General features: G+C 46.0%; 1 protein-coding gene across 1 annotated transcript in view; it reads left to right on the plus strand.

Moving 5' to 3' along the window:
• Window positions 1–14350, plus strand: part of DNER (delta/notch like EGF repeat containing) — a 317674-nt gene that overhangs the window by 133318 nt on the left and 170006 nt on the right. The window contains exons 2-4 of the mRNA XM_047082312.1: window positions 4296–4592; window positions 7092–7186; window positions 10147–10313. Coding sequence (XP_046938268.1) covers window positions 4296–4592; window positions 7092–7186; window positions 10147–10313 — 559 coding nt within the window. The remainder of the gene's footprint in view (window positions 1–4295; window positions 4593–7091; window positions 7187–10146; window positions 10314–14350) is intronic.

The following is a 14350-nucleotide window of genomic DNA, read 5'->3' on the forward strand; positions in this document are numbered from 1 at the left end:
CACCCAGATCTCTCCACCAGCACCCAGGGTGATGGAGGCTTCAGCAGTGGCTCACCTGGTGGACAGTCTCTGAGCACCAGAGGAAGGCGACTCGGTGTTAAGGGCCATCTGTGACCTCCACAGACACTTGACTCTTTCTGCTTCCCTTCATCAAGGCAAAGGCGGGACATTATGCTGGCTCCACCTTACCTCTCAGGTCATCAGAGACTTTCCCCCTTTTTAAAGCTGATTTAAAGTTATTTCATTGCTGGGGCCCCTGGGTGGCTCAGTTGGTTAAGCATCTCTGACTCTTGATCTCGGTTTAGGTCATGATCTCAGTTTGTGAGTTCGAGCCCTGCATCGGGCTGTGCGCTGACAATGCGGAGCCTGCTTGGGACTCTCTCTCTCCCTCTCTCTCTGACCCTCCCCTGCTTGTGTGTGTGCGCGCGCTCTCTCTCTCTCTCAAAATAAATAATGAACATTAAAATTTTTTTTTTTTATTTAATTGCGATGAAGCATTGTAGGGCAGATACACAAGGCATTCCTTGACTTTCATTCTGAAGAGCTGGGATGGGCCCTTGGGAGAATCCTAAGTCAATTTCACGTGGCAATACACCTCACAGGCTCTGGTGCTGCTTGCATCTGGTATCATTCATTCATTCATTCAGTTGTTCAGTCATAGTGTATTCGGCAGATCCTGTGTGCCAGTTGCTGTTCTTGGGGCTGGGGGTGGGGGTGACCACTCAAGTAAACAAAACAGAGAAAAGGAACCTGATCTCACAGGGGTTTCCAGTCTAGTGGGGCCAGATACAAAATCAATATAGAATAAATTGGTAATTTTTTCCCACAGTGCATTGGAACATGAGCTGTTTTAGTTGAATTGTGTGTTCAGGGACGTCCTCATCAGAAGATGACATTTGAGCAAAGACTCAAAGGAGGCTTTGGAAAGAGACACGAGAAATGGGTGTTGTGGGCAGAGGAACAGCCAGTGCTAAGACCTTGAGGTCGGAGAGTGCTTGGAGAGTTGGAAGAACAGTGACGTCATGTGTTTAGGGCCAAGTGAGGCAGGGCAAGAGTGGGAGGTGAGGTCCAGAGCTGGGAGGAGGGCACATCACCTGTGGCCTAGTTAAGACTTTGTGAAGACTTTGGCTTTTATTCTGAGTAAGAGTTGGTCAGTTGCTCAATATCGCTAAGCCTCAATGGTAGTAAATGTACTTACCTTGGAAGGTTGTTGTAAGGAGGAAGTAAATTAAGAAATGTAAAATGCTAAGTGTAGTGGCAGGCACCCAGGGAGTACCCAGGGATTTGCAGGTCGAACTGGTTTTGCTGCTGTTGTTCTTAGTGTGCGTAATAGGTTACTAGCTATAAACTCCTTAGGGGCAGACACTGTGTCTGTTTGTTTTCTCTTTTAGGATTTTATTCCCAGACCTGGTACAATTCATGTCAAATAGTAAGACCTCGGTCAGTATTCATTGAGTGTGGGGCGTGTGGGTGGCTCAGTCAGTTGAGCGTCTGACTTCAGCTCAGGTCATGATCTTGGCGATTCGTGAGTTTGAGCCCTGCGTTGGGTTCTGTGCTGACAGGTCAGAGCCTGGAGCCTGCTTCGGATTCTGTCTCTCTTTCTCTCTCTCTCTGCCTCTTAAAAATAAATAAACTTTAAAAAAGTTTTAGAAAATATTCATTGAGTGATATCATTATACCTTTATTCTAAAGAAGCATCCTGAAATGGTGGTCTTAATTGGCTTATATTTAACCCTTACTTATTTTCTGTTGCTTACAGAAAGAGAACCCTTACCTTTTGCCTTCTCCACAGGGATTGGTTTTTTTTGGTGTCATCATAACCATCAAAGTTGCAGTGCTGTGGTGTGGACAGAACTCGGAAGATGCGATGTCGTTCTGGAATAGTTCTTTTGTAGTGGCTGTGATGGGTCACTCAACTCCTCTCTCCTTGTGTTTCTGAACAGTGATATGGGTTCAGAAAATTCCCTCCCTATTTCAGGGTTGTTGTGAGCACAAATGAGATACTAGATGGCAATGTTCTTTGAAAACTCTAAATGGCCACCTTAAAGGGAGCAGTAGGTATGATGCGTGGCGGCCTCTGATGTCCAAGGCGGATGGCTGTGCTTTGAATTCTTTCTGGGGAGGACTTGCTGACGTGTGCCGTACCTCGGTGGTACCTCTCTGGGGTCTGGCTGTTGCCCGCAGTGGAGCAAAAGCCAGGGGGTGTCTCAGGTCACCAGACAGGTGGTCTTTGCCTTAGGAATGTTTTTTTTTTTTTTTTTTCCCTAAGCTTCACAGTGGAGGTTTAGGCTGCCAGAATTAATTCTTATAACCATCTCTTCAATTTGTTTAAATGATTTAAATGTAGTTCTCTGCTTTCAGGCTTCTGCTAAAAGTCTTAATTTGTGACTAGGTCAACCTCAGATGTTATTATCAAAAGTTGATTTCAGAAACATGGCTTATATGTCCCCTTTATCAGAGCTAATTAAATTCTCCTTCCTGTCAGATGATTCTTGAGGGGACACCCATTCCAGGAAGCATTCCTAAAAATAAATCAGAAACAAGGTAACAATATTGTGACCAAAAGGGCGGTTTACACATGTCTCTCATCATGCCTTGCTTTCCAGATACTAATTGAGCTCTTTATTTTTTGAACACTTAAAAAAAGAAGCCTCACCGTGTTTTCTGTGTTCCTTGACATGCTAGGAATAGTGCCATGAACATGATAGATGAAGTCCCTACACTCTCAGAGCTCACATGTTTGGGAGAGGGAAAAAAAGGGTTATTTCAGATTTTGTAGTGAGGGAAGCCTTCTCTGAGGAGGTGACGTTTGAGTACAGAACTTTGTGAAATGAAGCAGTGAGCCATGGAAAGCTTGGGAGAAAAGCATTCCGGCAGAGGGCCCAGCAGGTGCAAAGGCCCTCATGTGGAAATGATCTTGGCATAGTCCAGGGACATAAAGAAGGTGAGGAAGGGAGAGTGTAAGGGAGGAGGGAAGAGAGGACATCTCTGACATGGGAGGAAACTGGGTTTTACTCTAAGTTGATAAGGATTGTAAATATTTAAAATTATTTACAGCTTAAATATTTTCTTCTGTTACCAACCCATCTCCTTTTAACTGAGATTCTATGAAGGAATTGCCCAGTGATAGGCAGAGAACGTGGTGGCATTTTTGGAGTTTCATTTTCATTCAATCCAAAATCCCTCAATATTCCTAAAGGAGTTTGTTGGAAATTGTCTGACAAGCGCAATTACCAGGGCGAGTAGCTGTTTTACCATGCAGAATTCTGTCCGCGTGTGTTTATGTGTGAGTTCATTTCCACAAGAGAAATTGAGGGCCTCGTTTCTCTGTAGTCTGATATTTACCGAGTTCTATTTTATGATCAGCCCTCAGAAGCCAGAGGGACATCAGATAGAGGTCTAATTTTCTGTTCACAGAAGCAAATGATAATTGAAAAAGCGGGGAGAACACGTCTGAAGCCTTGAGCTGTCTCAGGAGAAGGGGATGATCATTTCGCATTGTTTTGTAGCGCATCTCCAAGCAGAAACACATGGTGATTTACAGGTTAGCAAAGGGCACCAGGATAAACACTTTCCTTAGGAACATTGTCACAGTTTAAAGTCACGCAAATGAAGCTGTATCTGCCGTATCTTGCAAGGTCACATGTCTCTGTGATCACCCTCCAAAATACTGAGGTAGAAACTTTCATAAAGTTCTGCTTACTGCTCTCTTCGGGCGGGCTTACCATTGTCGTGTAAGCCGATCATTTTGGAAGCTTTTAATTAAATAACATCACTTGAAAAGGGGTTTTCCTCCAGTAGAAATTGGGAGACATAGGTAAGCACATCTTTAGGGGAGATAAGTTAGTTGGGCGGTCATTTCTCATGAGGAAACCTTGCAGTGGTCCATCCAGGACGTGGAAAAGGAGGTTCCGGTTTCGATCTCTAGTATTATTTGTCGTGGCTGCTAAAAATATTAAAGTTGGTATCTTCCTAATGAGCCTCAGTTTTAAATGCTTTTGCCTTAGAAAATTCCTGTAAGTAATGTGTTGCTGAAATCAACGTTATTTCGGAGCTTGGGTTTGGGGCAGCTCTTCACTAGGTGTGTTCTTGCTGGTCACCTGTTACCTGTGGAGGGGTTAATGTCGGGGTGACCTTGGGAGGCTCCCCCACGACAGCACAAGTAGTTAGGAACTCTTATTCCGCAGGAACAGCATTTCCTAGAGCCACGGCTCTGAGACACGGAGCTCATTTCCCAGCGATGGCACCACTTTTCTTACGAGGGAATAATTGACCCATTTATGGTCCTGTTTCAGCTTGTTGCGGATTCCTGTGCCAGCAACCCTTGTCACCATGGCAACTGCAGCAGCAGCAGCGATGGCTACCTCTGCATTTGCAATGAAGGCTATGAAGGTCCCAACTGTGAACAGGCGCTTCCCAGCCTCCCCGCCTCTGGCTGGACCGAGTCCATGGCCCCCAGGCAGCTTCAGCCTGTCCCCGCCACCCAGGAGCCTGACATCATCCTGCCCCGCTCTCAGGCGACCGTGACTCTGCCCACCTGGCAGCCCAAAACAGGGCAGAAAGTTGTAGAAATGAAATGGGATCAAGTGGAGGTGAGAACGTTTGATTGCATATGTTTTTATGTAAAGAAACCAGTGAGGTTAAGATAATGCCAGTGGTTGCAATATTGGCAGTAACAACGGAAGACCTTTAAGTTATCCTCTTGACAAAACAGGGAGTCTGAGGTTATTCCCGCCTTCGCTTGTGTGTAGATCCCTTTTGGTTACGCAGAGGGGATTTTTCAATTATGACTGTTTTGTGGGCATCAAGAGTGTAAGCAATAAAAGGAAAAGGATGAAATTATTTTCTGGAACGATATCCGTGTATATTTCTGGGAGATCGTTTTGGATTCGGCGCAGAGAGCCCAAGGAAGGGCCATGTAAATGAACGTATCACGGACCCTCCACCGTTGACCTAATTTTCCTCAATATTATGCTTAACTCCTTGTTTATTTATTATGATTCTACTTCTGGTGCCTTGCAGCCAATATCATTTTAAAAACAGCTACTATCAGTGATTTCTAAAATATGTTGAGACTGCATTTGAGAATGAAATTTCCAAATTTTATTTATTTTGGCAATAACAAATTCCATTCATTGACTCTCGTCCGGTCTGGGTTTGGCTTGTGTTCCAAGCTCATCAGAAGTCTCATTTTGAGGAATTTTCAGCAGGTCCTTGAAAGTTGACATATAATCTAAATTTGCTAGCTAGGAGAGTTGAGGAGCAAATCCAAATCATGACTTTGAGGTGATATCCATAGGGTATAATTCCGTTCCATATCTTGCATTTTATAGGACATCCTGTGATTGTATATTATTGCAGGTTTTATAGCTCAAATGACAAAACACATAGATCTTTGTGTAGCAGTTTTAGAGTCAAAGAATGTGTGTAGAAGTTTCTCTTATCATTGTCAAAGAGACAAGGTAGCATCTCTTCTTTCATTTTCTTGGGTAATTGTAACCAGTGACCCATTTTTTTTTTCATTGCCACACAATTTATCAAGGCCATCTTCAGACCGCAGGGCAGTGCTTATAGCCTACCCAGCAAAACTCTGGACGTGTTCTGATTTCAGACTTTTAACAAATGCCTTGAAGTTATGGTTTTAATTCCTCTTTGCTGAATGACTCACTTCTTGAATGTGAACTAGATTTGATTCTGCATTTGTCAAGGAAGTGTCCTTTAAAGAAAATTTCTCCCCAACCACCCATTTCAATCTATTTATTTAAAGACCTCCTGTCCTGTAGTTGGTAAACGTAAAAAGAAACGCCTCGTCTTCTTGTCATGCTGTAATTTCTTAGGCTGTTTCAAGAAGCGGGTTAAAAGTTGCCAGAGGAAGGTGTGAATATATTTGGGTTTCTCCTTTCGTGAAATAGTGATGCTTCAGAAATGTGACGCTATTTGAAGTCTGAAGGGACTAAAATTGTTGTAACAGTTGTCTGTTGACACAAATTTAACGAGTCGGGCTTCCATCTTTGAATATCCATGGTGGGCTTAACTTTCTGGCATTTGACTGTCAGGCCTTCTGGGGCATATATTCTCAGCATTGGGTGTGGGTGGAGGTGCTGAGAATTTCTGTATTGTTCTCAGTTAATTCAGTGATGATGGACACATATAATACCACCCCCTTTAATGTTTCTTTATTTTTTTTGAGAGAGAGTGAGCACAAGCGGGGGAGGGTCAGAGAGAGAGAGAGAGAGAGAGAGAGAGAGAGAGAGGGAGAGAGAGAATCCCAAGCAGGCTCCACGCTGCCAGCACAGAGCCCCACGCAGGGCTAGATCCCATGAACTGTGGAGATCATGACCTGAGCTGAAATTAAGGGTCAGACACATAACTGACTGAGCCACCCAGATGCCTCTAATACCCCTTTGTTTTGACTCTACTGGGTGAAGACAGTGCTCTTGGCATGAGGAATAAATGAATAAGTTGGTCAGAACCACCTCATTGGACGCAGCTCAAGCGTCCACAGTGTATTTTCTGACGAACACCATTATTCCCCCCCTTGAACTCCCTTTACGTACATATCAGCGAAGGTGTAGTCCATAGGGGGAAAAAGAAAATAGGCAGCTTCCCAGTCCCCTGGCCTTAAGGCATGCTCCTGAGACCCACCTCTGCACAGGGCAGGGTCACCCGGACTTAGCACTTCTTGCCTACTGTTCGTTTTAAGGCTCGCTCTCCTACTTAATGCTTGCTGCACAGAAGCTAGTCCTTAAAGCCTGTCCTCTGGTTCTCCAAGCACTGAGTCCCAGACTGAGCATAGAGCAGAGGCCACTGACTGCTCGCTAAATGGAAGACAGCGGGGAGTGGACCCTTGCAGCGTCCTGTTCATCAGTCATAGCGATCTGGGAATTGGTAGATGGCTCTCAGGAAAGCTTTGGCATTTCAGGAAACCAAGTGGCAAAGCTTTCATTTTCTTTTGAGTCTGTACCATGTCACCTGTCTTCTCTCTGTCTCCACCTCAGCGTCACCCAAAGGTAGCTTCTGGACTTTTGCTTTGTAATATTATCCTGTGTGATGATCCACCCTGATAACTTGTTTCTTCCTTTTTTTCCCAGGTGGTCCCAGATATTGCCTGTGGGAATGCCAGTTCTAACAGCTCTGCCGGTGGCCGCCTGGTAACCTTTGAGGTGCCACAGAACACGTCGGTCAAGTAAGAAAACTCGCAGTTACAAACCATTAAGATCGATACTGTGACCCTGTGCTGGGTTGTGTCTGTCCATGTAACTGGTCAGTCCAGTGAGAGTCATGAGCAGAGTTCCATGTGTAGATGTGGCCTAAGTGGCTCAAAATCCAGAAGGAGCTATTTCAGGAAAGAATGTTGCAGTGGGGATCCTGTTGGGTGGAGATGTGGAACTGGCTGGGATGAGTAAGGTGCGAGATAAGAAACCTTCACTTCCCAAGTGACTTTTGCTTCCAGAATTCTTTGGTGTCTTACGATTTGAATGGGCTGTTGGTTAAATTCATGTGCATCAGTTGCCCCAATTTAAAATCCAAACATTACAATTTTATCTGAGAAGAAAGTGTTTTGTTTTGTTTTTATTTATTTACTTTAATTAATTAATTTATTTCTGAGAGGGAGAGAGAGGGAGAGGCAGACAGAGAGGGGGGCAGAGGATCCAAAGTGGGGTCTGTGCTGACAGCAGAGAGCTTGATGTGGGGCTCGAACTCACAAACTGTGAGGTCGTGACCTGAGCCGAAGTAGGACTCTTAACCGGCTGAGCCACCCAGGTGCCCCTTGTTTTGTTTTTAAACTTAAGCTCTTTCAAACTACATACTGCCCATGGAGGCGGGCAGGGATGGGGAAGAGGCAAGGGGTCTGCCCCTGCCGTGTGTCAGGTGCTCTGTGTCACTAGGGAGTGGGGTGGAGCCAGCCCTGGAGTGACCCCATCCCGTCTCCCACTACTCATTCTTCTCTGATGCTGTTACCTGCCAACCCCCCCCCCCCCCCGCCCCCACGTAGCCAAATGGGAGTTTGCTGTCCAGTCTTCAGAGACTTTAGAAGGCCGAGGGACATGTGACCCTGGTTAACTAGTGCTCTGTATCAACTCCCTAGTAGGGGGGCCGTGGGCACTTTGAGCCTCTTCTATTCATACAGAATTGTTTTTGCCCACCTTGCTTTCTTTTTTAAAATGTTTATTTATTTATTTATTTATTTAAAAAAATTTTTTTTTCAACGTTTTTTATTTATTTTTGGGACAGAGAGAGACAGAGCATGAACGGGGGAGGGGCAGAGAGAGAGGGAGACACAGAATCGGAAACAGGCTCCAGGCTCTGAGCCGTCAGCCCAGAGCCTGACGCGGGGCTCGAACTCACGGACCGCAAGATCGTGACCTGGCTGAAGTCAGACGCTTAACCGACTGCGCCACCCAGGCGCCCCTAAAATGTTTATTTTTGAGAAAGAGAGAAAGAGAGTCAGTGTGAGCAGGGGAGGAGCAGAGAGAGGGGGACAGAGGGTCTGAAGCAGGCTCTGCACTGTGATAGCAGCAAGCCCGATGTAGGGCTTGAACCCACGAACCGTGAGATCATGGCCTGAGCCAAAGTCAGACGCTCAACCGACTGAGCCACCCAGGCGCCCCTGCCCACCCTGCTTTCTAAACAACGGGGTCCCTGAAATGTTTGGAAGGGGGACTTTGTTACGTTGCCCCTGCGTCCCCTCCCCCCGGGGCCTTGAACTCAGTCTGGTGGCGGAAGAGTCAGAATGGGCCCCGAACTTCGCCGGGAAGAAGTCCCCGCGGGGAGAAAGGTGTGGCATCTGAGGCAGCTTCCAGTGCCACCAGCAGGGGGACCCCGGTCCTAAGTGTTTCATTGCTCACAAGACAGATGATCTGTGCTGGTCAGAGCTGGCTTTGGGGAGGATGAGTAGTTTCCTTTCCGTGTGTGAAACCACCTCAGAGTGCTTTCTTTTCTGGGTCCCATTATCTTTCTCTCCTAAGCCTTTCCAAATAGTTCTGATCCTCTATCCCTTTAAATACCCTACCTGCCCCCCGATCAGCTTGAAATTCTCCAGGCCCCTTCTGGGCTTCAGGACAGGGCGAAAATAGCAGGTTGGCCCGGGCTGAGTCATCTCTGCGTGCCCTGAATCCACCTGCAAGAGTGGCTAGCCCCCGTGTACTTACATTTATTCACGAATTCAACCTTTTACGAAACCCCGACTGAACACCCAGCCGTAAGCCAGGAGCTCAGCGCTTAGTACACCGATCTCCTGAAGGTGGAGACCTGGTCTTCTAGGAGCACAGAGGAAGCAAGGGACAGCTTCCGGGCAGTGGGAAGGTGGTCAGGGCAGGTCTCAGAGAAGAGATGACCCGTGGGCTAATAAGCCTTGCGGAATGTCACTTAACCAGGCATGCGAGGAGGCAGAGGTTGGGAGCTGGGAGGGAACCTGGTTGGGGAGGGACAGTGGGTTCGCGTCACTGGAACGCTGGGCTGCAGGATTTGAGGCTGAAAGGGGAACTGAGGCTGAGGCCGATTTGCTTCCTAGCGTCTCATTCTTGGGACTTTACCCTGAAAATAAGAAGCCAGGAGAGGCCTGGAGCATGGGAGGTGACACACTTTTGCTTACGTTGGCAGCACAACTCAGGTGGCCATCTGGGGATGCAGGACACATTTGTAGTAAATTCAAGCAGGACTCATATTGTGTGGATGTGGAAGGATTTGTCTCTAGAAGAACTCAGTGTACTCTTTTATTCTTTTTTTTTTTTTTTTAATGTTTATTTATTTTTGAGAGGAGGTGCGGAGGGGCAGAGGGAGAGGGAGACACAGAATCCGAAGCAGGCTCCAGGCTCTGAGCCATCAGCACAGAGCCTGACGTGGGGCTCGAACCCACAAACTGTGAGTTCATGACCTGAGCTGAAGTCAGACGCTCAGCCGACCGAACCACTCAGGTGCCCTAACCCTTTTATTCGCGATGAAAATTGTTATTCGAATGTGAGTTATCTATTGGTGTTTTCTGTGGTATATTTTGAAACAAGTGGGAGACCTTTGTAATGATTTCCTGAGACCTTTGTGGATGTACATGTATGTCATTTTATTTTTATTTTCGACTTGGATGGACTGGTTCTAAGATGAATTTTTCTGAAAGGGACTTTTGGTTTACTTCACCCCCGTTTTCAGAATTCGGCAAGACGCTGCGGCCTCGCTGATTCTGCTGTGGAAGGTCACGGCCACGGGATTTCAGCAGTGCTCCCTCATAGACGGACGGAGTGTGACTCTTCTCCAGGCGCCTGGGGGTCTGGTCCTCTTGGAAGAGATGCTCGCTTTAGGGCACAATCACTTCATCGGTGAGTTATGGAAGTCTGCCCGTCAACACATCTGATTCCACCCGACCTTGGTTTGGTGTTTAGAGACAGTGCATTAGGGCGTTTTGCTCAGGTAATCTGAGTTCTGGCCATCAACAAAATGTCCTCCATTTTCGAGGAGGTTTTGCTTAAACATCCAAATTGATTTATAAGATAGCATCTCCTGTGTGGCTCGATATGGAAAAAGCGTGGGCTCTGGAATCCTGAGACTGTACGTATCCCAGCCCCGGACAGAGCGTCTTAGATGTGTGATCTTTGGCGCATAATGTTCTGAATCTGCTTTCTTTTTGACTCCAGTCTGCAAGATGCTGGACAGGGTACAGTGGGCAGGAATTGTGGGCAACTTCAGGCACCGAATGTTGGTGTCTCAGAAAAAACCCTGTTCTCCCTTGATTTACACCTGACCTAGGGCCCGGGGCACAGCACCTCGGAAGCGATTGGCTACATCTGAGCCTCTGACTCACAAGTGACTTGAGGACTACATCTTCCCCCCGGGCTCCTCTTCTTCACCCACCCTTCCCTCTGGGTCACTTTTGACTTTTCACTTTCTCGAATAGTGTCAGTCTGCAATTTCACCTGCCCGAAACGACCACATGCCCGATTAGCCCAATTTTCAAGTTCCTCTGCCTCAGAGTAGAAATGGCCCTCGTAAAGTGTGACCCCCCACTCACTGCCTCCTGCCCCTCCCAAGGGCGACATCTGGGCAGTTTCCAGAGGACCCTTCCCCTGGTAGGCATTCTGACTGTACCCTGTGTTGCCTTTACCCCTCACCCAGCGCAGAGTATCTTTGGGGTTGGAGCTTGTAACCCCAGCCCCTCTGCAGGCGGACATCGTCAGCTGCTTTATCAGAGCTCCTTGCATCCTGCCGCCTCTACTCAGACGGGAGCTCAAGTTCAGACGCCACCCATCCCAGTCCTATGCGCCCAAGCAGCCCCTTGCATCCTGCTGTTTATGCCTCTCCCTGTCTGATCATATATGCTAACAGTCCTCACCTGGAGAGGGGCAGTGACAGCGTCTCTCAGGGGTGTTGTAAGGGTTCAGTGGGATAATGGGTGTGAAAGTGTAAGTTACAAATGTTAGGGATGATTCTAGGTACTTTCTCCAGCTTGTTCTGAGAGACCCTAAATATTTTGCTACATGAAATGGAAAAGTATATGAAAGACATATTCTCTAAGGTATATATTGGATCCAAGTTTCATAATGAAGACAGACTGGTGAAATGAAATGCTCGGCTCCGTATAATTTTTGTCACTTTTTCATTTGATCGACCCTCCTCTGGTAAGAAGGCCGTTTCCCAGTCTTTGCAAATCCAGCTGTGGAGTGGTTGGGGGATGTTACTGGGTGGAGAGCTTGGTGTGGGGAACGGACATACTGGAAAAAGAGTAGGGTATTTCATTTCGGACTGATGTTTGTTCAGATAGCTGTTGGATTACAGCATGATGTAATATTGTCCAAGTCAAATCTGAATTTCACTCCCCAAAACATACTTCCCCGTCTGTTGTAGCAGTTCATCTAAAAGGATATAGTTTGTGTATTTTGGTAAATAGTTTCGTATTGATTTTGTAAGTTTTTCTTTTTAGTGGATTAAGCTGTCCTCTGACGTGGAGCTAACATTTCACAAAAACATATGTGCTGTCATCACTCTGTAAAATGTCGTTAGTGTTACCAGAAACTATCCATTCGAAATGTTAGCTTACCTTTGATACTACGTTTAGTTGTAGCATAACTATAACTTGAGACTGATGCTGGGGTTAAAGATGGAGATTAATAAAGAAGGATTTTCTAGCATTAGTATAATTTTATACCCTTAACATACAAGGAATTTTATGAACTCTAACAGAATTTGTGCTCATTTTTCTAACAAACAATTGCATGGCAGTGTATTGCTCCTTACAGGAGTAATTTTTGAAAATTTAATGTGGTATATTAATAACTAAGGAATTTTTTTCTCAAAAATTATACTTGAGGTGACAGACGATTTTGAGATGAGGTGATGGTGATTTTGAGGAACATGCTTTATTTCCCTAAGCTGCTATTTTCCATTTGGAAAATTTGTGGTCTGATGTCTTTTTAAATTTCATAACTCGAACACATTCTAAGTGCTTTGGGTGGCTTTGTATTGGAGCTCACAATCTTCTAGTGTTACTCTCTTTCAGGATGGGGCCAGTCTTGTCCCAAGCTTTTTCTGAGGAAGAATGGCTGCCTTCCTCCCAATGGACCACAGGCTGCCACACATTGCCAGCTCCTTCCTTTACGAGGTCTTTTTATCTTAAAGGAGCAAGATTTACCTTTTGTAATCATCGTGGAAGTCTTATGTTTACTGCATTGATGTGTGTTTAATGTTCTTTTTAATTTTTTTAAGGCAGCTTCTTTTTTTTTTTTTAACATTTATTTATTTTTGAGACAGAGAGAGACAGAGCATGAACAGGGGAGGGGCAGAGAGAGAGGGAGACACAGAATCGGAAACAGGCTCCAGGCTCTGAGCCATCAGCCCAGAGCCCGACGCGGGGCTCGAACTCACGGACCGCGAGATCGTGACCTGAGCCGAAGTCGGACGCTCAACCGACTGAGCCACCCAGGCGCCCCTAAGGCAGCTTCTTAAAATGATTTATTTTTACAATACTGGGCTCTCTAGACACGAATGCATTTTAGCTAAGAACCAAAAGACCATTCTAAAGAGTACAGAGCCTCCATTGACAGATAAACAAATGGGATGCCAGTGCGGGTGGGAGAAAACTTCTGCACCAAAGGGCCAGTAAACCTCCAGAGTTGTGGTGCTGTGTTCTAGTCACTACCACTCCTTTCTAGAAAGAGAGGCACTTGCAGGAATTGACTGTCCCCTCTCTGCCCTTCATTCTCAATTGGGTCCACTTACAGAATTGATGACCAAAGGTCTTTTAATATTTCTTGTTAATTAATATATTTATTTTTGAAGAGAGAGAGAGACAGAGAGAGAGAGAGAGAACATGAGCAGGGGAGGGGCAGAGAGAGAGAGAGGGAGAGTGAGAATCCCAAGCAGGCTCCATGCTGTCAGCACAGAGCCTGACCTGGGGCTTGATCTCACGAATCATGAGATCATGACCTGAGCCGAAACCAGGAGTCAGATGCTTAACCAGCTGGGCCACCCAGGTGCCCCTGTTGCTCTGTGCAACAGAGTAGTAGAGTCCCTATGTGTTTTTGGGAGACAAACTTGGTCATCGTCACTGGCTTTACACAAATATCCTTTTGAAAAGTTTATTGCCAAGACCCTGTTAATGTTCTACATGGTCCAGATGATGATGTACTTATATTTGACCTATTTCAGTGACACTCCATTGAATTAAAAGAAATTTTTTTTGATGTTTATTTTTGAGAGAGAGAGAGTGCACAAGCAGGGGAGGGGCAGAGAGAGAGGGAGACACAGAATCAGAAGCAGGCTTCAGGCTCTGAGCTGTCTGCACAGAGCCCGATTCGGGGCTCAAACTCACGTACTGTGAGATCATGACCTTGAGCTGAAGCCAGACTGAGCCACTCAGGCACCCCCCACCCCCGCCACTGAATTTTTAAAACAGATTCCTTTCATTGACATTGCCTTATGAATATTTACACCCTTTGATCGAAAGAAAAAGATGATAAAACATTTCACAAAACATGTAGCTCTTCCTTCTGTGCCTCAGTGCATCACCTTTCCCTCCATGTTGTCACCCAGTTTCAATGCTTCTGCCCGCTCCTTAATCATCTCTTTGCTTTTCCTAAATGTGCTTCTTTCAACTATGTTATTTGCTTTAGGCACTGTTTTGAGGTCAGTCACTAACTTGACTTTTGTGTTGCATCGTCTGCTCCATGGCGAGCAGCCCTGGTGCTCAGGAGCTTACTGAGTGATTCATCCGCTCCCTGGTTCACGGCCCCAGATAGTAAGGGATTCATGGTTCCAGTTGTGTTTCCATGATAAGCAGTTGTTGGTCTTGTGTTAGGTACTGTTTTTGTTTTTCCACTTGGGGTTGCTTGGACACATTGCTGGGGTAGACACTCTCAGGGAT

The sequence above is a fragment of the Lynx rufus genome, unplaced genomic scaffold, assembly GCF_022079265.1.
Source record: "Lynx rufus isolate CCGP_SWC_20201006 ecotype Redwood Valley unplaced genomic scaffold, mLynRuf1.p SCAF_2, whole genome shotgun sequence".
Classification (NCBI taxonomy): Eukaryota; Metazoa; Chordata; class Mammalia; order Carnivora; family Felidae; genus Lynx; species Lynx rufus.